Source organism: Giraffa tippelskirchi, chromosome 14 (assembly GCF_054371585.1).
Source record: "Giraffa tippelskirchi isolate mGirTip1 chromosome 14, T2T-mGirTip1v1.2.pri, whole genome shotgun sequence".
Lineage (NCBI taxonomy): Eukaryota > Metazoa > Chordata > Mammalia > Artiodactyla > Giraffidae > Giraffa > Giraffa tippelskirchi.
The window spans coordinates 71,529,878-71,556,401 of NC_137288.1; the positions used below are offsets into that span (position 1 = coordinate 71,529,878).

General features: G+C 37.3%; 1 protein-coding gene across 12 annotated transcripts in view; it reads left to right on the forward strand.

Annotated features, from left to right (window-relative positions):
* Nucleotides 1-26,524, forward strand: part of RELCH (RAB11 binding and LisH domain, coiled-coil and HEAT repeat containing) — a 108,806-nt gene that overhangs the window by 78,287 nt on the left and 3,995 nt on the right. For 7 of the 12 annotated variants that reach the window (XM_081562252.1, XM_081562251.1, XM_081562253.1 and 4 more), the window contains 7 exons: nucleotides 1,381-1,480; nucleotides 5,661-5,743; nucleotides 6,547-6,610; nucleotides 8,012-8,150; nucleotides 11,881-11,997; nucleotides 15,448-15,536; nucleotides 18,934-19,004. In XM_081562252.1, the coding sequence (XP_081418378.1) occupies nucleotides 1,381-1,480; nucleotides 5,661-5,743; nucleotides 6,547-6,610; nucleotides 8,012-8,150; nucleotides 11,881-11,997; nucleotides 15,448-15,536; nucleotides 18,934-19,004 (663 nt within the window). Of the gene's footprint in view, nucleotides 1-1,380; nucleotides 1,481-5,660; nucleotides 5,744-6,259; nucleotides 6,343-6,546; nucleotides 6,611-8,011; nucleotides 8,151-11,880; nucleotides 12,662-15,124; nucleotides 15,537-18,933; nucleotides 19,005-26,524 lie in introns of those variants that run through there. The other 5 variants (XR_014074731.1, XR_014074730.1, XR_014074729.1 and 2 more) reach the window with 4 other exon arrangements.

Consider the following 26,524-nt stretch of genomic DNA (forward strand, 5'->3'; position numbering starts at 1 on the left):
GATACCACCCATATGGCAGAAAGCGAAGAAGAACTAAAGAGCCTCTTGATGAAAGTGAAAGAGGAGAGTGAAAAAGTTGGCTTAAAACTCAACACTCAGAAAACTATGATCATGGCATCTGGTCCCATCACTTCATGGCAAATAGATGGGGAAACAATGGAAACAGTGACAGACTTTTATTTTTGGGGCTCCAAAATCACTGCAGATGGTGACTGCAGCCATGAAATTAAAAGACACTTGCTCCTTGGAAGAAAAGTTATGACCAACCTATATAGCATATTAAAAAGCAGAGACATTACTTTGTCAACAAAGGTCAGTCTAGTCAAAGCTATGGTTTTTACAGTAGTCATGTATGAAAGTGAGAGTTGTACCATAAAGAAAGCTGATTGTCAAAGAATTGATGCTTTTGAACTGTGATGTTGGAGAAGATTCTTGAAAGTCCCTTGGACAGCAAGAAAATCCAACCAGGCCATCCTAAAGGAAATCAGTCCTGAATATTCATTGGAAGGACTAATGCTGAAGCTGAAACTCCAATACTTGGGCCACCTGATGTGAAGAACTGACTCCCTGGAAAAGACCCTGATGCTGGGAAAGATTGAAGGCAAGAGGAGAAGGGGACGACAGAGGATAAGATGGTTGGATGGCATCACTGACTTAATGGACATGAGTTTGAGTAAGCTCCGGGAGTTGGTGATGGACAGGGAGGCCTGGCGTGCTGCAGTCCATGGGGTCACAAAGAATCGGACACTACTGAGTGACTGAACTGAACTGAACTGAAATCATAATCACGTCAACTAGCTGCTTAAGTAGTTTCTTCTCTTTCTTTACTAAAAACAGGTTTATGTATTTATTAATAACACTCCCACATTTGGATAAGCTTCACACCCAACTTAACCCTTCCATATGGTGGTTTGAGTTATCCTTGATTTGGGTTATCCTAACTGATCCTATACCAACCATATGGCATATATAGGACAGTACTGTTTCCCCAGTGTTTATAGATGTCAGAAATTAAGACTCACTAAGGTTACAACTTACCCATCTGACTCTTAGTCCAGTGTTTCTTCTCATAAGTAGTAAATTTTATTTTACTTTATTTTTTTATAATTTTAACTTTTATACTATCAAAGAATTGAAATGTCTATCATCTTTGCACATGCTTAGAGAAACTTAGTTCCTGAATATGCTAAAAGTTTGTAGTCGTATAAGGTGACTTCCTTTTTTTAAAGAATCTTAGACATAGCCTATTAAACCAAAGAAAATAATTCTATATGTTTTGCCAATATTTTTGTCATTAATATTCCTCAGAAAGGTAGAGTTTTTCAGTACCCCAGTAAGACACGGTGGCTCTCACTTTTAGCATTGATTTTTTCCTTGCAGTGCAAATCCAGCTTACCATGAGTTACTGTTAACGGTTTTATGGTATGGTGTTGTCCATACGTCAGCACTTGTGAGGTGTACTGCTGCTAGAATGTTTGAGGTATGTAAACAAATACTTCTGTTTTCAGATCATAATGCTTTTCTTTGGAAGAGGGAGAGGGAATATTTTTTTGAAGGGAGGGAGCTTTTCATACTATTTTACGTTGATGTATATTTTGTGGCATTGAATAGTTGTGTACTGTGGGATGGGGCAGAAATTTAGTTTTGGAATATTTTGGATTGTTTTTTAGCCTTATTGGTTCCTTGAATGTTGTTATATTATCATTTCCTCTTTTCAGATTTCTTTTAAATCTTATTTATTTCCATCCTATGTAAAGCTTCTTGGCTATACTTTTCTATTTACTGAGGCAAATGGCTATTAAAACAAACTAAAACAGTAGAGGGTATTTATGTATAAAGTTTTAAAATATAGTTGGATTCATGAGTAAAATATACTTTGATTCAATCATTGCAATTATGGAAATATTTATTGATTACTCCTACTTTGTTATTTCCTCACATATCATATCTGGAATAACAGCATCCCTATACTTTAACTGCCCATAGACTTAAAAGAGAGAAGACACTTCATATAATTTAACTAGATTTTCTTAAATTGCCACCTACCCAAGTTTAGTATGAAAATTGGAATACCTATCTTTTCTATCCTTCACAAAGGAAGTTGTGTCAGCCTAGTTTAGGTATACCTGTTTTTAGAACTTGAATTTGAGCACTAAAGTTGGCTTTGAATGTTTGACTGTTCCTGAGTCTCATCACAGAGCCATACTGCCTGGGGTCAGTGTCTGTCTCTGCCACTTAATGCCGGGCTCCAACTTCTCTGGCCTTGGTTTTCTCATCTATAAGTGAAGATAATAATAAGTATCCATCTCAAAGGATTGTTTGTTAATATTAAATGAGTTAATACTTGTAAAAGCCTTAAGACAGTGTCTGACACGTAATTAGAAGAACTTAATAAGTTTTAACTATTATTATGATTATTGTTTTTTAAATCTATGCCATTACTTCACAAGATAATATAATAGTTTAAGAAAACTATATCTGTTCAAGCCAAAACTGTGCCTATTGTGTATGTCATTCTTAAAATATCTTCAAGCATTTATTTTCATAAGAAGAATGAGATAATTCAATTCTTCCTACATTTCAGAATTTTTAGATAATTTAAGCTAAATTGCCATCAAAGGGTTAGAGCACTCATAGATTTTAAAACATATATCATCTAAAGCTTGAAAGATTTTTGTGGCATCTAAAGAAAGTTCCATTCTTATCAGAAGATTGAAAATCCTCTGTCCATGTTATTCCACAGTTATACAAATTTGATCCAAAAAACCAATCATGTGTTCTTTGTCAAGACAAATGCCAAATTAAAAATTTAGTTAGATGCCTAGCATAATAAGTTCCTTTTAGGTACAAATAGTTTTTGATTATTCAGTATGCTGAAAAGTTAATACCATGAAAGAAGAATGTCTTTCTTTAGCCTCCTCTTTCTCCCCAAAGAAAAAACATCGTATTTCTTTAATATACTTTCTTCATAGAATTGTATTCTAAGACCATAAGAGCTATTTCTTTGTCTTAAACCATTTATTTCTAACATGTGTGTGTATATACTGATGAAGCATACCATATATGCTTTCATTCATACATGAAAATAGTTTAAAGAAAATGAGGTCTCCTCCCTTTTTACTTGTTTTTGTATTTTTTCTGCCTTATTTCTTATATGTGACTTTTGTCTGGTTTTGGTTTCTGTGTCTGCTCTCAGTGCTGGTTGGAAACTATACCTATGCTTAAGCAGTTTTCAGTGTTCTCAGATTGATTATGAATTTCTGAGTCTAATTTGAGAGACTTATTTCAATATTTTTTCAAATTCATTTATGATAAAAGTAGTTTTATTGAGCATGCCAGTTAAAGTCATCAGTAGGAAAAATTAAAATTATTTTTGTCAATGAGCCTTATTTTAAACAAAATTGTATTAAAAGAATAATTGTTTAATAAGATTTCTTTTGATACTAATACATTATAATTTACAATTATGCTTGCTTCCCCTGCCACCCAAAAACAATTCAAAATAAAAATGTAAAAAAGGGGCACTTAAAATTTTTTAAGTTTTTAATGTCACAACAGAAGCTATTGATAAGAAAGTGAGAAATGGATGTATCAGGAACTTGATGTTGGATACTTAGTGAAATTGAACACTGAATTTAGCTCTGAATCTTCAGACAGCAGGACAAAAGGGGAAACGCAGTCACTGTTAAATAAGGGACAGTGTATTCTTGACACGTCAAATCGGCATTGAAATTGGTTTATAAAATAAACTCTGTCGTGTGACGTCTAGTGTGACATGGTGGATTTCCCAAATGATGCAGGAAAGAAGCTTCATATAATGATTTCTTAAATCAGTCATAAGGAAATAAAGCAAGTGATATTAAGACCACAACTCAAAGAAGACATGGGCTTTTAAGACCAGTGAATGAGTCCATTTTAAGGCTTTTTGGCTGGTACAATATAAACCCTTCAAAATATACTTTACTGATTCAAATCTAAGCTATTTTGTTTATAAGATGATACAGAGAAGAGAGTTTTATTTAACAGTCTTTGTGACCCCATGGATTGTAGCCTGCCAGGCTCCTCTGTCCATGGGATTTCCCAGGCAAGAGTACTAGAGTGGGTTGCCATTCCCTTCTCTAGGGGATCTTCCTGACCTAGGGGTTGAACCCCGGTCTCCTGTATTGCAGGCAGGTTCTTTACCATCTGAGCCACCAGGGATGCCCTTTTATTTATAAAATGATACAGAGAAGAAAGTTTTATTTAACAGTATTTGAATTTCTTCCCACTATTTCTTTCTACCTGACATCTGTAATGCTTTTAAAATAGTAACAGAAATTATCTTGTCATTTTATTCCTGTCTAAATTACCCATGGTTCTGTTGAAATAAAAATTATCTCAGAATACTGAAGCAGATTCTAAAGTACCTGTTGGGTTTTTGTTACTAAAAATTCCATGACACCTTCCATCTTCTTGGAGGATTAGTTCCCTTACAAGGTGAAGAGATTAATTAGCATTTAAGATTCATTTGTATTTACATTCTGAAATAGAGATTATAGGATTAGGTTGTCACCTCTCTCTGTTGAAACTCATTAAATGCTGTAATTTCTATAAAAACAAAATGCATATAGCTCAATATTATCCTCTTGTTCTGCGATTTAGGGTTAGCTGCTAAAAATTGTTTTATGATTAGATTATAGAAATAGGTCTAATTGTGCTCATCTTTTTTTTTTTTTTTAATTTGAGCTTTTAGAGAAATGAGCTATTTGTAAACATTAACTACTTGGACCAACCAGAAACATTTTTTAACTAATAATTTCTTTTTCTAAATGTATCACAAATCTTACAAACTTTGAGTCGTCATAATAATTCAGCTTGCATTTCTTGAATGCCTAGTCTTTGTCAGACACAATGTTTAAGTGTATTATGTGCAGTTAGTAGTGCAGTGATCCTTGGAGGTAGATGACAGTCACCATTTTCAGATGAGAAAACTGAGTTTCAAGGGATGATGTAATATATATGAGGCCACATGCCTAATAAGTGGAGAGCTAGAGTCTGAACCCAGGTCTTATGCCCACATGAAATAACTCCTTTGCACTAGGCTCTTAGGTCTCTGTACCTCAAGAAAGAAAACTCTGTGATGTGAAAGACTGGAAATTTTTGTATATGACTTTTAAATTTGCTTGCCTTAGGACAGTCAAAAGCAATTTAGTGGTGGCTGCTAGCCATTTGAGTTTGGTTTAAAAAACTGTCCAGTTTGTACCTTGTTGGTCAAAACAAAATTATACCAGATTTATTTAAAGAATTTAACCGTAGAACCCAGTATGTTGTCTTTTTGGCTTCTTTAAAAAAAATGATAATAATAAAGAATAAAGCTTTATTTTAAATTGCCTTGTAATTGAATATGGAAATTGTGTAGACTATGTGACCAGAAGTACAAATTGCCATTGAATTGGTAACAAGCTGTTTTCGGGGACTGCTAGGCTGTGGAAGCTTAATTTTCCTCCTAAGCGTTCTCTGCCTTTTTTAAGCACTCCAGTAGTAATACTGGCTTAGCTTCTAATTTTGGTTTTGCTTTTGTGTCTTCTCTTTCCCTTGGTTGTTCCTTTCTTCTTCCCGTGGCGTTGTTGTTTGTTCTTTCCATGCATCACCTGTGAATACCCCCTGCGCTGACCAACCAGCTGTTGGTGAAGGGGGTGAATGAGACTCTGGTAGCTCAGAGGGTCGTTCCTGCTCTCATAACTCTCTCCAGCGACCCTGAAATGTAAGTGTCGCCCTTGCCTTCTACCTTCTGCATCCCTTTCCAAACGTGCCTGTCAAGAAATAACCATCAGCTTTTAAATTCATTGAAGAGTAGGTTTAATTCTTCAAAATAATAATATGGGATTATGCTTACTTGATTTTAAACTATTATACTACTATTCATGTATGGGTTTTTGTTTTGTTTTTTTAAGTCAACCTTCACAGAAAACCTAATGACAAGGCCATATATTGAAAGGGTTATTAGTAGTATTGGTCCTCAATAAACATCTCAAAAACTTAAAACGTGCTGATGGACTATTTCTTCCAAGCCAAGAAGGGATGCTCTGCTAATCTCACTAACATGTTGTCACCAGTAAGTATAGTGGCATGAACCAGAGGCTTAACGTTTTAATGTCTCGTGTGGGTGACTAAACCAAGAAAGGCCAATGAGTCTGCCTGCCCATCCTCAGTCACAGCTAACCCAGTTCTCATTCCAGTTTACCAAACCATTTTTTATTGCATGTTGACTGGTTTTCAGCTGGCTCTTGGAGGCATGAGTGAAGCGTTAGTTGACAAGCGGGTTGCTCCGGCCCTTGTTGCCTTGTCCAGTGATCCTGAATTGTGAGTTCCACAGGCTGTGACCTTAAGTTATCCTGTCTGTCTTTTTGAGCATGCTTCTTGGTCTGCCTTTTTTTAATTTAATTTGTCATTGCTAGCGACTAATACAGTATATTTACCTTGTACTTACCTTGATATATACTTTAATAATAACCAGTTTTTCATCTCAAAGAAAATGTCAGTTTTTTTCTTCTTTAATTCTAACAGCTCTGTCAGGATTGCTACAATTCCAGCCTTTGGCACGATTATGGAAACAGTTATTCAAAGAGAGGTAGGAAATGAGTGGAATTTATTTAATCTGTATGTACTGCTGAGGCGATGAAAGCACGTGACCATACATGTACCCTGTGGTTGGGTGCAGGGAGCATATACATTCATTTTATTTCTTAGTTAATTATGGGCCAGAGGGGATCTCAGTATTTGAAAATATGATAGCCTACCAAAAGTATCTTTTCATATGCTAAGGCAATCTCTAGTCTTTCTTCTCAATTAGAGACTTAAATATAAGCCAGCTCTCAGATGTTCTATTCTAAGCTTGTCTGGATATTGCAGTATTGAATAATCCTTCACAGCAGATCTAGTGTCAAAAAGGCTTCTCTTATTCAGTAGACTTCTGGATAGTCTGCATAAATTCCCAATTGTTAGTACGTGCAGATTTGAAGAGAACAGGTTTCCTCAGTTTCGGGAGTGGAGGCTGGGGTACCTGTGTTCTTGTAACTGTCGTTCACATCAAGCTGCAAGTCATGTTAATAGACTGCTGTCATCTGTTTGCAGTCCACATCACTGTGACAACCTTCTGTCATGCCTGCTTCAGGAGATTACCAAAGTCTTCCTCCCTCAAAGTATTTTGATTCAGAAACTTGTGTGATCTAAAGTTTGTTCAGTTCTGTGTGCAAAATTAACTATTAGACACTTATCAAAATTAGTATCAGAATGTTATTCTCTATGATTAGATTGGACATGTCTGCACAATGAAAAACTCTGTACATTAGAAAATAAATTATTTGTGGACATATTAGCCATTTAAATGGAAAACAAGATTTTCCATCTCATAGACGTTTCACACACACATACAAAATTATATATATATAGACTGTTTTGTAAAATTTTTGTCATAGAGATTTTTTTATAACAAAAAACTAAACAACTTTGTTAGTTGTGGGAAAAGTATTTTCTGTTTTTTCCCTTACATATATATATATTTCACTGGTGGAGCAAAATAAAAAAATACATCATTCTGCAAAGCTTGCAGTCTTGGCAGAATTTCAACATGTTCTTAAATCCCAAAATAAAAACTTCTTTTAGGGAAATATGAGTAATATATAAGTCACTAATGACTCATTGCTTTCAGAAGGTGAATAAGTGGGTAACTTACACTGTGATCTGTTTTAAGAATTCTAACTTAGACACAAAATCATCATACATTTATCTTTTCCCCTAAATACTGTGGGATCTTTTCTTCAGTTTGTCAGGGAATATTTGTGTTTAAAAAAAAAAAATGAGTTGGCAAACATAAAAGTGTAGGATCTTTTCTGGGCTGAAAGACCAAAGAAGTACTTATTTAATTTCAAACTTCAACTCGTGTTGATATAAGTCATTTGAATCCAGTGGTGCAAACCATGTGTGGTGTGTATCTTTCTCTCAGTCTGACTGTATAATATTCAATTTTCAGTTGCTGGAAAGAGTGAAAATGCAGTTGGCTTCTTTCCTGGAAGACCCTCAATATCAAGACCAATATTCTCTGCATACAGAGATCATAAAAACATTTGGTAGAGTTGGGCCTAATGCAGAACCAAGGTTCCGAGATGAGTGTAAGTTGTTTTTTTTACTCTTTTTCCTGAATTGACATGTAAGAGCAAAACCATACGTCTCTCTGAGGATATGTCATGGGTTAAAGCCTTTGCCGTACTTTATTTTTCATACAGTGAAAGCCACAAGTGACACAGGTTTCTTATTGGGGATTGATCACTATTGCTATTACTTAGTGGTTTCGTATACTGTGTCCTGTAGACATATGAAAAGTAACTCATAAATAATTTCAAGTTATTTTTAGAACAGTTCTTAATAAGTTAATTTCAAAATAACTGTGGTCCTTATATTTAGAGATTATTGTTTAGTTCTTATTTCTAAGGAAATTTATATGTGTTTCTAGACGTGTTATGAAAGATGCACGTTTCTGCCACTTAGCATGCCATTTGACAGTTTTGTGTAAGTCGCAGCTTGTCAATCTGCTAAATGACGTGCGTGATGGTCTGCTAAAGCATCATCTCCAGGTTCTATAGTGTCACTGCTACAGTGAGCCTCAACCTTTATGACAGTGATTTCTGAGTGATCAAAGCATCCAGCAATTATTACGCCAAAAGCATGACAATTATCACTGCTACATCTTAGTCCTTTTATTTTTAGTCATTTGACATGCTCTTGAAAGGATCACAGGCTTGTGATCTTGGAGCTGCAAAAACACAACACAAGATTATTTCTCGATGGGTAATAGTGTTGGTAACATGGGAGGAAATAATATTTCACATATTTCACAATTAGTTAACAGAAAAAGGTTTAGTATTTTAGTGAGCAGTAGGGTTAGTTTCTCATCGTAGTAACATCAGATTTACAGATGACTCTGCAGGAGCTTTGACTAACTTTATTGAGGCTGTAATTGCCCTGAAGCAGGTCTTGGCTGTTGAATCAAGAAACAGGCTAAACAGTCAGTGGACCTTTGGTGGGTGCCTCGTTGTTGAGAACACAATCGAACCTTTTTATGTACATTCAAGAGAAAGGTTGACACATTGCATAGAAAAAAGAAATTTTCTTTTCATAATGAGCCCAAAATAACAAGGTTTGGCTAGAGAAAGGATTGAGAAGAGACGTTTCCAATGCCTGAATAGGTGTAGTAAACCATTATCCCTGAAGCCTTCTACAAGTTAACTGTATATTTATTGACAAGTGAGTTTTATACAGTCTTCCTTCACATTCTGGCACTAGACCTTTTTTTTTTTTTTAAGACAAAAAAATTTTTTTTTCTTCTGTGTTTACTACTCAGTCAGTTGGTTTCTCTTTTGCTTTAAAACTTTACCCCAAGGAACTTAATGTCCTATATTAATGAGATGAATGGTAGACAAAGTAGAACCCATACTGACAAAGATGCTGTATTGTTATCTATCTGTATTTATAGACAATTACTGTTAGGAATTAGAGAAAGATCAGAGAATTGCAGGGTAGTAACTGCTGTTTCTTGGAGTAATATTTTTGAACTTTTCCCCCTCTATTTCTTAGAGAATAGAAGACTTCAGTTCATCCAATGGCTCTTTTTCTTTCCCAGCTCTTAGTTATCACAGGGCCTTTTGGTTTTGATTTTTATCTCAGGGGCCATTTGGTTTTTTCAGTGAGTGAGTGAAGTCGCTCAGTCTTGTCCAACTCTTTGCAACCCTGTGGGCTGTAGCCTGCCATCTGCTCTGTCCGTGGAATTTTCCAGGCAAGAATACTGGAGTGGGTTGCCATTTCCTTCTCCAGAGGATCTTCCAGACTCAGGGATTGAACTCAGGTGTCTTGCATTGCGAGCAGACTCTTTACTGTCTGAGCCACCAGGGAATATTTTTCAGACTATGATACAATTTTGTTTGTTTTCCACTTTTTTAACTTTATAAGCCTCTCTGAAAATGTTCAGTCATATTTCAGAGATTCTCTAATATGGCAGTTTTAGATTTCAAATCAGTTTTTTTGGTGTTTTTTTTTTAAGTTCCTTATTTCAGATCTCAGCCCTTGTATAAAAAGAGAGGACATGATTCCCTTCATTTTTGCTATTGGATCTACCCCAGAATACATTTTGGAACTTTACTAAAATCTATTTTTAAAAAGTTTCCTATTGATTTATCTTTACTTTGTTTACAGTTTTGAATCTTTAAGTGAAAGGCTCCAGAAGTGGCCTTGTGTTGTGTGTTTCTTATTTTCCTTGCCCACGGAAGGTCATTTGTAGAAATACTCACATTTAGGTTATTAAATCTTTTAACCATTTATCTCCATCTGAGGGGGTAACAGTTGAGTTAATTAACTGGTACAGATGTGGTAACCCAGGACAGTACTTATATAATAAAATGTTGAATTCTGTAATAAATGTCTGTCTTCTGAGATTTAGGAAGATCCTAAATGATCGCCTTTAACTGTCAGTAGACTAGAATTTAAAGAAACTTGTATCGGTTTGTTTTCTAGTTAAGCAGTTTTAAGGGGTTATTGTGTAGTGTGGTTGTTGAGTTTCTGAGAAAAACGTTGAGGAAAGGATTGCTTGAATAAGAAATAACAGAGAGTGAGCAGAATGAATAAAGAGGCCACGCTTTTATAGATAAACAAGTGCAAGGAAGGTAAGTTTGGGCAGAAATGAAATAAAGAATCTTTGAGAGACTGTTTCAGAGCCACCATTTTGTTGAGGCCTCAGCATGCCAGTTAATGAATCAAAGTTTCAGTGAATTCATTAGGAATTCAATGAGTATTTGAAGTTTTTGTCTTATGTTTTTAGAACACCTCTTAAGTATGTTAGTACTAATTTTGACAAGTCAAAAAGTCCCCTAAAAATGGCCATTGTTGTCCTAAGTTTTTGTGGGGTTTTTTTTTTTTTTTACATTTACTAAGGTAAGCTTAAAGATTGTAATTATAGTGCTGATCTATTGAGAAGATTTTTCGATAAGGAGATTGTGGCTTTAACATATGCAAATTCAATGTAAACATGAAAGAAGTCACTGCAGTTGGTCAGAATATGTGCTTATGAACCATGTTCTGAGTCCTCCAACCAAGCAGGGACTAGAAAGGGACCCTGTGATCAACAACTTGATAATCACTTACCCTGGAGCCATTTCTCCAAGGAACCCTGGTTTTAGTGGGAAATGGTATTTAGAGACCATGATCTTAGGCAGTAGGGGTGCTCAACGTTACTTAAGTGGTTATTGTTTCTTGCGCCATCGCTTTTATTTTAATAGTGTGTTGTCTGTATTTTTGAAATTTTACGCTGTTCATTGAGATATCAGATATTGAGCCCATTGAGTGACTTGAAAACTCAGCCACCTGTGCTATTTGACATTGGTCTTTGCTATGAACTTGAGAAACTAAAGCCAGTAATATTTTCATGAAGTAGTGAAATAATTTGATATTGAAAGAATAAGTATACTGTGTGTATCTTTTAATAGCAACAGTAATACCTGATTTGTATAAACTTTATAATAATAACCCAAGAGGTAAGTTGTTTACATTTATTTATTTGGTTTTCATTTTTCAGATTGGGAAACTGAATAGCAGTGAAGCCAAATGACCTGTGTACATCCTCACAATTAGGTTATAATGGCATGCTGTAATCTATTTCTCCCAAATTCTGGATCGCTCTTTATTCTGAAAAAACATGCTTTCTTCCGTAGTAAGACAAAACAAGTATAGGATGTGGGTGATCTTTTGAAATCATCCAAAATTAAAATAAAATTTTATAAAATAAAATATTATTTTTTTAATGGGTAAAGCACATTTTAGGTTAAAATTAATAATTTCTTTTTCTCTTTTCAGTTGTTATACCGCATCTGCATAAGTTAGCCTTGGTGAACAACTTACAAATTGTGGATTCTAAAAGACTGGATGTTGCTACCCATCTCTTTGAAGCCTACAGTGCTCTTTCCTGCTGTTGTATCCTTGCTCTATTATGTGTATCTGTATTTAAGGATCAGTTTGCAGTGAACCTCAGTTGTTAAAGTTTGAGAAGTAGAATTTTTTCTTCAGCTTAACTAAGAGGTAGAGTAGAAGTTTAAAAATGTGAGTTGACTTGCCCCACTCTTCATTCTAGCCATCCCCTAATTTTAAAAGATAACTTTGAGTCTTCTGTTTTTATATGTTCTATAGTTTTGAAAACATTGACTGAAATTTTATCTATGTTAATCAGCTGTATGGCTTAAGCCACAAAGAGCTACAGCTGAGGCTTCTCTGTTAATCAAAAGGAAGCCTTGTCTGTGTCCTGGCATTCACTTTTAATGAATGTTTAACCGCCTTTATGATCCTATGACTATCTCTTGGAGACATATCACTCATTGCAAAAAAAATACAGGGCCACCCAGGTTAATCATTTGCATTGATAGCAGAACTGGAGGAAAGCTCAGAGGTCATCTAACCCATGTCATTCACTACTTTCTATAAATGATTAAACTAAAACTTGAAGACATTAGTGACTTCTGTTTTTTTAATAGTTAAAAGCAACATTGTGACTACAACAGGAAACTTTAGCTAGCCTGTTAAATGTTCTCTTTACTATCCTAGACCTAGTAAAATAAAGCTAAGAAATAAAAATAAAATAAAACTAAGAAGGAAGAAAAGATAATGATGGGCAGAACAAACCCCAGCTTTAGGCTTTCCCATTAAAAGCAGAATAGCCCTAGAAAGGGGAAATAAGAGATTGGAAAAGGAGTGAACACTAAACACTTGAATAGCACTGTGAAAGTATGTGCCACACGACGTAATCAGAGAACTACAGTCAGGACAGACGAAAATGATGGTAGGGAAAGTAGAAATGTAGAACTGTGTGCTTGTCCTTTTCAAAATGTTAAAACTGGAAGCTCGGTGCATGGTTGAGAGCATTTCATTTTGGGACTCTGCTGCAAATTGCCTAGTCACGTGGCTGATATAAGCTACTTTTTTATAATATAGATTATAAAATGGGCAGGGATACCATATTTTGATAATTTTGCCTCAACTAACCATATATTTTCTATAAGTTTAATTCCACTAAAAGCAGAACTTACTATCATTCCTAGTTTATCTTGTTGGCATTTTCAATTTAGAGAAGATAGAGGAAGCAAAAAGAGGAAGTGATAATTGTGAATTCACAAGGAAGGACTCTTTGGTAATGGAGAAGTGACAGGACCCTTACAAGAAAGTAATAATGGCATGTCAGAGTGTGGCGTGTCAAAGAAAGAAAACATGGATATGTTTATACCTGTTCCCTAAACTTTGGGAAAGTAAATGTTTATGAAGTTCCGTGAAAAGTTACGTGTAACCTTATATTTTCTTAGAGTTTCAAAAGGAATATGCCTCAAAGAAAATGAGAAAGTCAAAAAAAGATCAAAAAGTTTAGCTCTATAAACCTAATTTTCCAAGTGGAGAAGGCAGTGGTTTCTGAAAAGCATAGATGTCTGTATAGAAGGAGTGTTATTGTATATTTAGGTATGTATGGAATATTACTATAGAGAAAATACAGTAAAAAGTCTTTATACCAGCACGGTAAGGGGAAGAATCATCTTAACAATAGACCCTGTACAAGTAATTCTACATGAGCCAGAACTTGTACTGGTGTCAACAGGGTGGGTATGGCCACCTAAGAAAATCCCATTGTGTGTGTCTGTCCTGCTGTTCCATTGCATCCTGAGCTGATAGAACAAAACATCATAGTTTAATAGGTTTGGCAAGGTGTTACATCAAGAAATGATGTTTAATATAAAATTTGAAGTAGTTTAGAAATATTTGACTTGAAATGGTTTAGGGATGAAAAGATAATTCGAAAATTATTTTAAAGATTGTTATGTAGAAAAAAACTTAGGCCCATTTGTGTAACTAAGGTGCAGAGCAAACACTGACAAGCAGAGAGGCCTGTGGTCTAAGAAGAACTTTCTGAATTATCTGAAAGTACAATGACCTCTTCTATGAAACTGAATGTCCTGTCATTGTTAGCGGTCAGAGGCCTTATGATCATCATTCACAGATGAAGGAGAGGTGGTTTCTAACATCAGATAGGACTAAATGATCTAAATTTCCAACTCCTACGAAAGACGGTGGGATTTCATGGGGAAGAGGGCCAAACAGTGAGTAGGGAGAGAGGAGGCTTTATTCCTCTCTCTCTTGAAAATAACTGCATTTTCAAGGCAGTAGTTATATGGATTTTTTTTACTTAATAAGGTTTATTATAATGTATTTCAGAAATATCAGCTCATCTTTATAGGGGAAGTCATTTACTGGCACTTTTCACTTTAATATTAATATGGTATAATATTAAATAAAAACTTTTTAAATGGCTCACAACTATGATGGGTGAGAAAGTGTTGTTAAGTAATGTGAATGAACAGAGTGAATTGTTTTCTTGAGAAATGCATCTACTTTCCTGACTCCTTTCAATGTCGTATAATCAACTAAAACTCATATGACGAAGAAATATAGGTAGTACTAAACTTATTACAGCAAAACCTCTCTCGCCTAATTCAATCAGGACCAGTATGGGTCAGTTTAACAGAATGGTTGAAGTAAGAAATCAAGAAAATGATATATACCTAAGGTAACTTCTTTTAACTTAAAACATATAAATGTAATTTATTTTACCAATCCTTTGATGTAGAGTTAAGGCATTTCTTTTGTAAGTCTGCTGATTAGAGTTTTAAACATCAGCCTTCTTAGAATAATCACATTCGTAATATAATCGTCTATGAATTTCAGCTTAAGTTTGTTTAAAGAGAATCCAGAAACATTTCTGATAATGGATACTGAATTTTTCTATATTTTTGTATTTTTCTTTATTTTAATATGCATGTATTTTAAACAGCAATGTTTTAAGCAACTGGACTTTCAACTTAATTGTCATGGAAACATTAATTTTCTTTTTATCCTCATTTAAACATCCAATTAAATTTCATGATTTCATTTTCACTCTTATTATTTCATATGTTTACATATCATGTTATTAAACTATGTGCTGTTACAATAATGAATGGTTCTGACATGAAGAGATATGTGACAATAAACACAGTTGACTCTTGACAAGTAACTAACTCAACAGATAAGGATGCTGCTTGAGGGAAGCCTGTGGGCTCTAAGTGATCAGCGTACCATAGTCATCATTTAAGACATCTGCTTCTGTTGTTCTGTGGGCTCTAAGTGATCAGCATACCATAGTCATCATTTAAGACATCTGCTTCTGTTGTTCTGTTGGCTCTAAGTGATCAGCGTACCATAGTCATCATTTAAGACATCTGCTTCTGTTGTTCTGTTGGCTCTAAGTGATCAGCATACCATAGTCATCATTTAAGACATCTGCTTCTGTTGTTCTGTTGGACATACCAGTTTGGTTTTTGTAAATGTCCTTAACTACCTTCTCTCAAGTCATTTCAGAGGATTTAATGGTTAATCACTTTTTACCTGGTCTCAGGTGTTTACGAATCGACATGGAACATCTTTCTCCAGAGCACGAAGTAAGCCACTGTCATGATTAAGCCATTATGATTATCAGTGCCATGTTCGTGTGTTTTAATATCTCCTGTGCGTGCACGCGTGCGTTCTAAGTCGCTTCAGTCGTGCCCGACTCTTTGCAACCCCATGGACTGTAGTCCGCCAGGCTCCTCTGTCCATGGGATTCTCCAGGCAAGAACACTGGAGTGGGTTGCCGTGCCCGCCTCCAGGGGATCTTCCCGACCCAGGGATCCATGTCTCCTGCATTGGCAGGCGGTTTCTTTACCGCTAGCACCACCTGGGAAGTTCATTAACTCCTGTACAGACTTTCACTCCTCTTCGTGTGAGGCCTGATAATGTGTGTTCAATTTTTTCACATCGAGTTCAGTGTCATTTGATGGATTTATTAACTAGTGATGAGATGTTAAGCAGCTCCTTCTGCATCTCTCTGTTCAATTCTCTAAAGTAGGCATAACGTACTGTCTAGGATATAGCAAGGGAATGTATGTGAAATGCTTTTTATCTGTAAAATGCTGTACAGTATTATCTGAGACCATCAGCTTTCTTAGAAGCAAAATTTCTATTTTCTGTCTCCATTTCCTCATAACTCTTCTCATTCTGTTTATCTTCCTGTGTCCTCAGGACAGAAGACACAGGTTCTGTCCTTGTTTATCATTTGTTTCCTATTCTATGTCATCAATCTGTTTTTCTATCAGCTTTTCTCTAACCTATTACCATGTTTGAGTTTCTCGTCCTAAAAACCAAGATCTCCCCTTTATCCCTTCACCACACCCCTTTTTCCTCCCAGTAGTCCACGCTCACTCTCACCTCTCACGCAGTGCACATCGTCCCACTAGGCCAGCCAGGCTTCTGTCTCTGCGATCACTGGTGATCAAAGTGCTGTGCTGGATGCACATGCCAGAGTATGTAACCTTTTCCTCAGTACCTTTGTCAGTGCTTGGTGTTTTGGGATTTCTTTAAATTCAGTAGATATAAAGTCGTATCTCATGATGGTTTTCATTGCATTTCCTTGATTGTTTTCAAACTTGGAATTCTTTATGTGCTTACTAACATCAAAGCCTTTTTAGGTTCTTTGCCCATTTTTCTCACTTTGGATTATATTTTTTCCTATTATTTCTTTGATGTTTGTTAGATAATCGGAATACCAGTATTCTGTCCATTTTGTATTTTATGAATATCTTTTCCCAATTTTTTTCATATTTTTGCCCCATTTGAACACTGATTTTTAATTTTAATAGATTGATTAAATCTTTCTAAGACATGATCTATATTTTCTTCTTAAAGTGTTTAAAATTGTATTTTTACAATAAAATTCTTAATCCACCTAAAATTAGTTTTTATGTATTGTGTGAGGTAGTGCTTAAATTATGTTTCTTTCTATACAGATGACCAGCTGTCCCATCATTGTTTATGGAACAGTTCAGTATGTCTATACTGACTGGCAGAGCCGTTTCTGTCATGTCTGACGCTGCCTGTGTGCCTGTGTCTGTTACTCGAGAACATTCTTTTCTGCTGATCTCCTTCTTGTTTATTATAATATTGATATGAACTGTATCATTGTAATGAACTGTCTTTATTACAGTTGCTTGTTAAAAAGTCCTGAAATCTAAGAGGGCAGGTTCAGCATCCTGTTGTATTTTTAGAACTCTTCATGACCCTTATCATTTTTTATGTAAATTTTAGCATTAAACGAGGTTCCAAGAATGATCTTGTTCAGATTCTGATTGAAGTTTAATTGATTCTATAAATTAATTGGGAGAGATATCAACTTCATAATTTTGAGTCTTCTATCTAGAACATGGGGCTTCCCAGATGGCTCAGTGGTAAAAAAAAAAACCACCTGCCAATGCAGAAGGGACAAGAGGCACAGGTTCCGTCCCTGGGTCAGGACGATCCCCTGGAGGAGGAAATGGCAATCCGCTCCAGTATTCTTGTCTAGAAAATCCCATGGACAGTCCATAGGGTCAAAAATAGTCAGACACGACTCAGCAACTGAGCATGCACGCACGCATCCAGAACATACTGTATCTTACATTTATTTAGATCTCCTTTAATGTCTTTCAATAAAGTTTTATAATTTTGTTTGAAAAAAACTGTCACCTTATATTTATAATGTTATGATGCTAACTTTTTTTAGGATTATATGTTTTTTAACCCTTTGTTATTGATGTATAGAAATGTATATAACTTTTATATGTTGAATTTATGTCTGGCTAACCTGAGAAACTATTATTAATTCTAATAATAAAATGTCTCTGGATTTTTTAAATAAGTTTCAAATGCAGGAAAGTCACCATTATTATAGTAAATAATAGATTATTTTCTAATACTTTTACTGTATTTTTTTCCCTTTTCCTTACTGTAGGCTCTATATTGCTATACCTTTTTACTTCTGATATTAAAATTTGTTTTTTGCTTTCTTTTTAAAATAGTTTTGTTAGGGGTTATGAATTTTATTAACCTTTTCAAATATTGAACTTTTGACTGTTGATTTTTCTCTGGTTTTTAGTTTGACTACTGTTTTCATCTTTATTTCCTTCTGCTTTCTTTAGGTTTGATTTTTTTTTTTTTTCCTGTTTCTCTAACTCCTAGAGGAGGAAGCTTGGATTTTTTACTTGTTAACGTTTCTTTTCTGATACATAAATTTAAGGCTCAGTGTTCCTCTACCCACATCCCTTTTGCTGCATCGTAGCTTCGTTATCACTTAGTTCAAATTAGATTCTCATTTCCATTATTTCTTTATTGATCCATGGATTTGTGCTTCATGAGGTAAAGGTAGTTAATTTTATGAGTCGGTTCTCTTACGTTTGCATTAACTTTTTGCGATCTACTTGTTCTATCAGCCGTGAAAGACATGTTAAAATGATGATTGGGAATTGCTTTTTTTCCCTCTTTTTAGCTTTTTCCATGTTGTGATTTGTACATTTTATAGTTGCCCTTTACCAACCTGAGGGAGTTTGTGTTTATTGCTGGTTGGTTGAGTATTTTTATCATGAGGGGTGGTTGGATATTGTTAAATGTATTTTTCTGAGTAAGTTGAGATGATTACATAGTTATGGTTTTTCATTCTCTCACAATATTTGATATTAATGGGTTTTTATATGCTAAAGCAACCTTTGAACTCCTGTAAAAAATCCCACTTAGTTATGATGCATAATTCCTCTTATTAATATATGAAGGTAGATTCAGTTTGCTAGTATTTTGTTCAGGATTTTTGCATCGAAGGCGAAGGCTGTCTGTAGAACAGAACAAACAAGAAGCAAGCCTTTCACAAAGTAACTGCCAGACATTTCCTCTTTTAGTTACATGTTAGCTCGTGGCAACAGTAAATACTCAATCAAAAACACTAATTTCAGTGTGCTACCTGTATTTCACTAAAGTCAATTTTTTTTAAATCAGGTTATTTTAACTTCCATGATAAAAGAATGTGAACAAAAAGTAGAGAACAAGACCGTCCAAGAGCCTCAAGGGTAAGACCTTAATTCCTTTTTATGGCTTTGTGTTAACCTTAACTTCTCTGCATAAAATTTTTATCAGTGGGTAAAGTGTTTTATATTGTGTTATTTTCTGGTAATTAATTTAAAAGGCACAAAAATCCTTTAAATGGGCAGTTCACACGTACTAACCCATAAACCATCTTGGGAATTTAAAATTCAGATCTCTGCCTCATACTCTGTGCCCTCGTCTTTCTGAGTCAGCCTAGAGATCTGTATATTTAAAAGCTTCCAGCCAAAACACTAATTCAAAGAGACATGCGCCCAATGTTCACAGCAGAATTATTCACAGTTGCCAAGATATGGAACCAGACTAAGTGTCTATCAACAGATGAATGGATAAAGATGTGTCTATGTCTGTGTATATACACACACATAATGGAATACTACTACACCGTAAAAAAGAGGGTATTATACTAAGTGAAATAAGTCAGGGCAAAGCAAATACTGTATGATATCATTTATGTAAAATCTAAAAAATACAACAGGATTGTGTATATTAACAAAAAAGAAACAGACTTGGATACAGAAAACAAACTAGTGGTTACTACAAGGGTGGAGGAAAGGGGGAGAGGCAATATAGGGGTAGAAGATTAAGAGGAACAAACTAGTATATATAAAATAAATTACAAGGATGTATTGTATAATACAGGGAATATAGCCAATATTTTATAATAACTATAATGGAATATAACCTTTAAAAATTATGAATCATTATATTGTACACCTGTAACTTACATAATATTGTATATCATCTATCAGTTCAGTTCAGTTCAGTCACTCAGTCATGTCTGACTCTTTGCGACCCCATGGACTACAGCACACCAGGCCTCTCTGTCCATCACCAACTCCCGGAGCCAGCTCAACTCATGTCCATAGAGTCAGTGATGACATCCAGCCATCTCATCCTCTGTCATCCCCTTCTCCTCCTGCCTTCAATCTTTCCCAAGATCAGGGTCTTTTCCAATGAGTCAGCTCTTCGCATCAGGTGGCCAAAGTATTGGAGCGTCAGCTTCAGCATCAGTCCTTCCAATGAATATTCAGGACTGATTTCCTTTAGGATGGACTGGTTGGATCTCCTTGCAGTCCAAGGGACTCTCAAGAGTCTTCTCTAACACCACAGTTCAAAAGCATGAGTTCTTTGGCGCTCAACTTTCTTTATAGTCCAACTCTCACATCCATACATGACTACTGGAAAAACCATAGCTTTGACTAGGTGGGCCTTTATTGGCGAAGTAATGTCTCTGCTTTTTAATATGCTGTCTAGGTTGGTCGAACTTTTCTTCCAAGGAACAAGCGTCTTTTAATTTCATGGCTGCAGTCACCAAATGCAGTGATTTTGGAGCCCAAAAAGATAGTCTGTCACTGTTTCCATTGTTTCCCCATCTATTTGCCATGAAGTGATGGGACCAGATGCCATGATCTTAGTTTTCTGAATGTTGAGTTTTAAGCCAACTTTTTCACTCTCCTCTTTCACTTTCATCAAGAGGCTCTTTAGTTCTTGTTTACTTTCTGCCATAAGGGTGGTGTCATTTGCATATCTGAGGTTATTGATATTTCTCCTGGCAATCTTGATTCCAGCTTGTGCTTCATCCAGCCCAGCATTTCTCATGATGTACTCTGCATAGAAGTTAAATAAGCAGGGTGACAATATACAGCCTTGACATACTCCCTTTCCTATTTGGAGCCAGTCTGTTGTTCAACATCCAGTTCTAACTGTTGCTTCTTGACCTGCATACAGATTTCTCAGGAGGCGGGTCAGGTAGTCTGGTATTCCCATCTCTTTCAGAATTTTCCATAGTTTGTTGTGATCCACACAGTCAAAGGCTTTGGCATAGTCAATAAAGCAGAAATAGATGTTTTTCTGGAACTCTCTTGCTTTTTCAGTGATCTGACGAATGTTGGCAATTTGATCTTTGGTTCCTCTGCCTTTTCTAAATCCAGCTTGAACCTCGGGAAGTTCATGGTTCACATACTGTTGAAGCCTGGCTTGCAGAATTTTGAGCATTACTTTGCTAGTGTGTGAGATGAGTGCAATTGTGCAGTAGTTTGAGCATTCTTTGACATTGCCTTTCTTTGGGAATGGAATGAAAACTGACCTTTTCCAAGTCAGGTCTCACACATTGCAGGCAGATTCTTTAGCAGCTGAGCTGCAAGGGAAGCCCAAGAATACTGGAGTGGGTAGCCTACCCCTTCTGGAGGGAATCTTCCCGACCCAGGAATCGAACCAGGGTCTCCTGCATTGCAGGTGGATTCTTTACCAACTGAGCTAGCTATCAGGGACACCCTTATAAGCTATACTTCAATAAAATATTAAAAAAGAAAATAAAAGCTTCCAAAGAGATTCTTATAGGTAGTTGGATTCGGGAATCACTGGTGAAAATAGTTTCTAAAAATTTGTGACAAGAGTTATGACATTAAATGTGATTCACTGCATAAAGGATTGTCAGCATGTGAATGTTCTAGTCATGTGCTTCTAACCAAACTAATTAGAGCTCGAAGATTTAGTGAAATTAAAATATGAACATAGATGTGGAAGAATAAAGTTGGTCATTTCAGGACAGGAAGTAATTTATAAATAGTCTGTAATACTCTTTCTAAAGTAACCTTGAACAGTTAATCTTAAATAGAATCTTGTTAGGCATGAAAAACTCAAAGGTGTTTCCTTTATAAAAGTGACTACCAGGAATAGTGTTTCATCTTGTCAGGCCAGATACCCATACAGACACTCCTCCACACTCCCAACCCCAATACACACACACAGAGTCTTTTCCTCCACACTCCCAACCCCAATACACACACACAGAGTCTTTTCCTCCACACTCCCAACCCCAATACACACACACAGAGTCTTTTCCTCCACACTCCCAACCCCAATACACACACACAGAGTCTTTTCCTCCACACTCCCAACCCCAATACACACACACAGAGTCTTTTCCTCCACACTCCCAACCCCAATACACACACACAGAGTCTTTTCCTCCACACTCCCAACCCCAATACACACACACAGAGTCTTTTCCTCCACACTCCCAACCCCAATACACACACACAGAGTCTTTTCCTCCACACTCCCAACCCCAATACACACACACAGAGTCTTTTCCTCCACACTCCCAACCCCAATACACACACACAGAGTCTTTTCCTCCACACTCCCAACCCCAATACACACACACAGAGTCTTTTCCTCCACACTCCCAACCCCAATACACACACACAGAGTCTTTTCCTCCACACTCCCAACCCCAATACACACACACAGAGTCTTTTCCTCCACACTCCCAACCCCAATACACACACACAGAGTCTTTTCCTCCACACTCCCAACCCTAATACACACACACAGAGTCTTTTCCTCCACACTCCCAACCCCAATACACACACACAGAGTCTTTTCCTCCACACTCCCAACCCCAATACACACACACAGAGTCTTTTCCTCCACACTCCCAACCCCAATACACACACACAGAGTCTTTTCCTCCACACTCCCAACCCTAATACACACACACAGAGTCTTTTCCTCCACACTCCCAACCCCAATACACACACACAGAGTCTTTTCCTCCACACTCCCAACCCCAATACACACACACAGAGTCTTTTCCTCCACACTCCCAACCCTAATACACACACACAGAGTCTTTTCCTCCACACTCCCAACCCCAATACACACACACAGAGTCTTTTCCTCCACACTCCCAACCCTAATACACACACACAGAGTCTTTTCCTCCACACTCCCAACCCCAATACACACACACAGAGTCTTTTCCTCCACACTCCCAACCCTAATACACACACACAGAGTCTTTTCCTCCACACTCCCAACCCCAATACACACACACAGAGTCTTTTCCTCCACACTCCCAACCCCAATACACACACACAGAGTCTTTTCCTCCACACTCCCAACCCCAATACACACACACAGAGTCTTTTCCTCCACACTCCCAACCCCAATACACACACACAGAGTCTTTTCCTCCACACTCCCAACCCCAATACACACACACAGAGTCTTTTCCTCCACACTCCCAACCCTAATACACACACACAGAGTCTTTTCCTCCACACTCCCAACCCTAATACACACACACAGAGTCTTTTCCTCCACACTCCCAACCCCAATACACACACACAGAGTCTTTTCCTCCACACTCCCAACCCTAATACACACACACAGAGTCTTTTCCTCCACACTCCCAACCCCAATACACACACACAGAGTCTTTTCCTCCACACTCCCAACCCCAATACACACACACAGAGTCTTTTCCTCCACACTCCCAACCCCAATACACACACACAGAGTCTTTTCCTCCACACTCCCAACCCCAATACACACACACAGAGTCTTTTCCTCCACACTCCCAACCCCAATACACACACACAGAGTCTTTTCCTCCACACTCCCAACCCCAATACACACACACAGAGTCTTTTCCTCCACACTCCCAACCCCAATACACACACACAGAGTCTTTTCCTCCACACTCCCAACCCCAATACACACACACAGAGTCTTTTCCTCCACACTCCCAACCCCAATACACACACACAGAGTCTTTTCCTCCACACTCCCAACCCCAATACACACACACAGAGTCTTTTCCTCCACACTCCCAACCCCAATACACACACACAGAGTCTTTTCCTCCACACTCCCAACCCCAATACACACACACAGAGTCTTTTCCTCCACACTCCCAACCCCAATACACACACACAGAGTCTTTTCCTCCACACTCCCAACCCCAATACACACACACAGAGTCTTTTCCTCCACACTCCCAACCCCAATACACACACACAGAGTCTTTTCCTCCACACTCCCAACCCCAATACACACACACAGAGTCTTTTCCTCCACACTCCCAACCCCAATACACACACACAGAGTCTTTTCCTCCACACTCCCAACCCTAATACACACACACAGAGTCTTTTCCTCCACACTCCCAACCCCAATACACACACACAGAGTCTTTTCCTCCACACTCCCAACCCCAATACACACACACAGAGTCTTTTCCTCCACACTCCCAACCCCAATACACACACACAGAGTCTTTTCCTCCACACTCCCAACCCCAATACACACACACAGAGTCTTTTCCTCCACACTCCCAACCCCAATACACACACACAGAGTCTTTTCCTCCACACTCCCAACCCCAATACACACACACAGAGTCTTTTCCTCCACACTCCCAACCCCAATACACACACACAGAGTCTTTTCCTCCACACTCCCAACCCCAATACACACACACAGAGTCTTTTCCTCCACACTCCCAACCCCAATACACACACACAGAGTCTTTTCCTCCACACTCCCAACCCCAATACACACACACAGAGTCTTTTCCTCCACACTCCCAACCCCAATACACACACACAGAGTCTTTTCCTCCACACTCCCAACCCCAATACACACACACAGAGTCTTTTGCCCCTTACCACAGGTCAGAACTGTTGCCTTAGTCTCCTGGAATGGTGGGAGCTCTTCTTTCATGTTAGCCATGGAAAGTTATAAAATAGAAATACTTTGATAGGTTTCTAGTCTAAACACAAAATCCATAAAGTTAACATTAAAGCATATAATTTGTTCATTTTTGTACATTTAATATGAACATTTTTGATGCCTTATTAGTTTAAAATGTAAAAGGTTTGGGACCAAAATTGAGAAAAATTTTATGTGAAATACATTCTAAACGGCATTTCATAAATTAGCATGCAGGAGTTTTACAAGCAAGAAATCTCTGTACCTTCCTGAGATGCCTTTGGTTATATGACTTTCCATTTAAAAAGAAAAGTTCACTTTTATAATCATAGTTGTTCCGTGTTATTCAAATCTTCTGTATTATCATTTTTTTTTAATTCTTATTCCAGAGAATTTGAAATAGACACAAAAATAAACATGACACAATGAATCCTCAGGTATTCATTACTCAGCTCATATATAACAGTGAGTATGAGAATTAAGGTGGATTCAGTGCAGTTCAGTTCAGTCGCTCGGTCGTGTCCGACTCTTTGCGACCCCATGAATTGCAGCACACCAGGCCTCCCTGTCCATCACCAACTCTCGGAGTCTACCCAAACCCATGTTCATCGAGTCGGTGAGGCCATCCAACCATCTCATCCTCTGTCGTCCCCTTCTCCTCCCACCCCCAATCCTACCCAGCATTAGGGTCTTTTCCAATGAGTCAACCCTTCGCATGAGGTGCCCAAAGTATTGGAGTTTCAGCTTCAACATCAGACCTTCCAATGAACACCCAGGACTGATCTCCTTTAGGACTGGTTGGATCTCCTTGCAGTCCAAGGGACTCTCAAGAGTCTTCTCCAACACCACAGCTCAAAAGCATCAATTCTGCGGCGCTCAGCTTTCTTCACCGTCCAACTCTCACATCCATACATGACTACTGGAAACACCATAGCCTTGACTAGACGGACTTTTGTTGGCAAAGTAATGTCTCTGCTTTTAAATATGCTATCTAGGTTGGCCATAACCTTCCTTCCAAGGTGTAAGCGTCTTTTAATTTCATGGCTGCAGTCACCATCAGCAGTGATTCTGGAGCCCAAATAAATAAAGTCTGACACTGTTTCCACTGTTTCCCCATCTATTTCCCATGAAGTGATGGGACCAGATGCCATGATCTTAGTTTTCTGAACGTTGAGCTTTAAGCCAACTTTTTCACTCTCCTCTTTCACCTTCATCAGGAGGCTCTTTAGTTCTTCTTCACTTTCTGCCATAAGGGTGGTGTCATCCGCATATCTGAGGTTATTGATATTTCTCCCGGCAATCTTGATTCCAGCTTGTGTTTCTTCCAGCCCAGCGTTTCTCATGATGTACTCTGCATATAAGTTAAATAAGCAGGGTGACAATATACTTCCTGTAACATCTACTCTCTAAAACAAGTTTTGGCAGAGGGGTCAGAGTCAGACTCTTTTGTCAAAGTAATAAAAAATGTAATCTCTTCAGAAAAACAAACAAAAAAATGCTCTAATGCAGTGGTGCTTTACTAGAAAGCTTTGTAAAATACATACCTGGGTCCTCTACCCTGGAAGGGAAAAATCAGCATCACTGGGATTAGGTCTAGGTATCCACATCAAAAAGTTCCCCAGATAATTGTGATGTGCCTCGGTAGGTCTCTATAGATATACACAGCTGTGCAAATGTATATTGTATGTTTCATTTTTCATAAGAAGGTATCTTAAGACTCCTGTCTCTTCTCCAAGCCAAACATTTGTCATTCCTTTCACTTTTATGTCCTGGTTTCTGGACTCCTTAGCATATTGTTGTGCTCCTCTGAGAACCAGTGACTTGATGGTATCTCAAATATTATCTGACCCATGTCTCCTCTTTTTCTAGATGCAGACTAAAATAATACTTATCTTCTGACTTAACACTGTTTCCTACAGAAAGAAAACAGTACCATCAACCTGCAGTGTTAAGGAAAGGCATCATGGAATAGATAGGGCTTAAG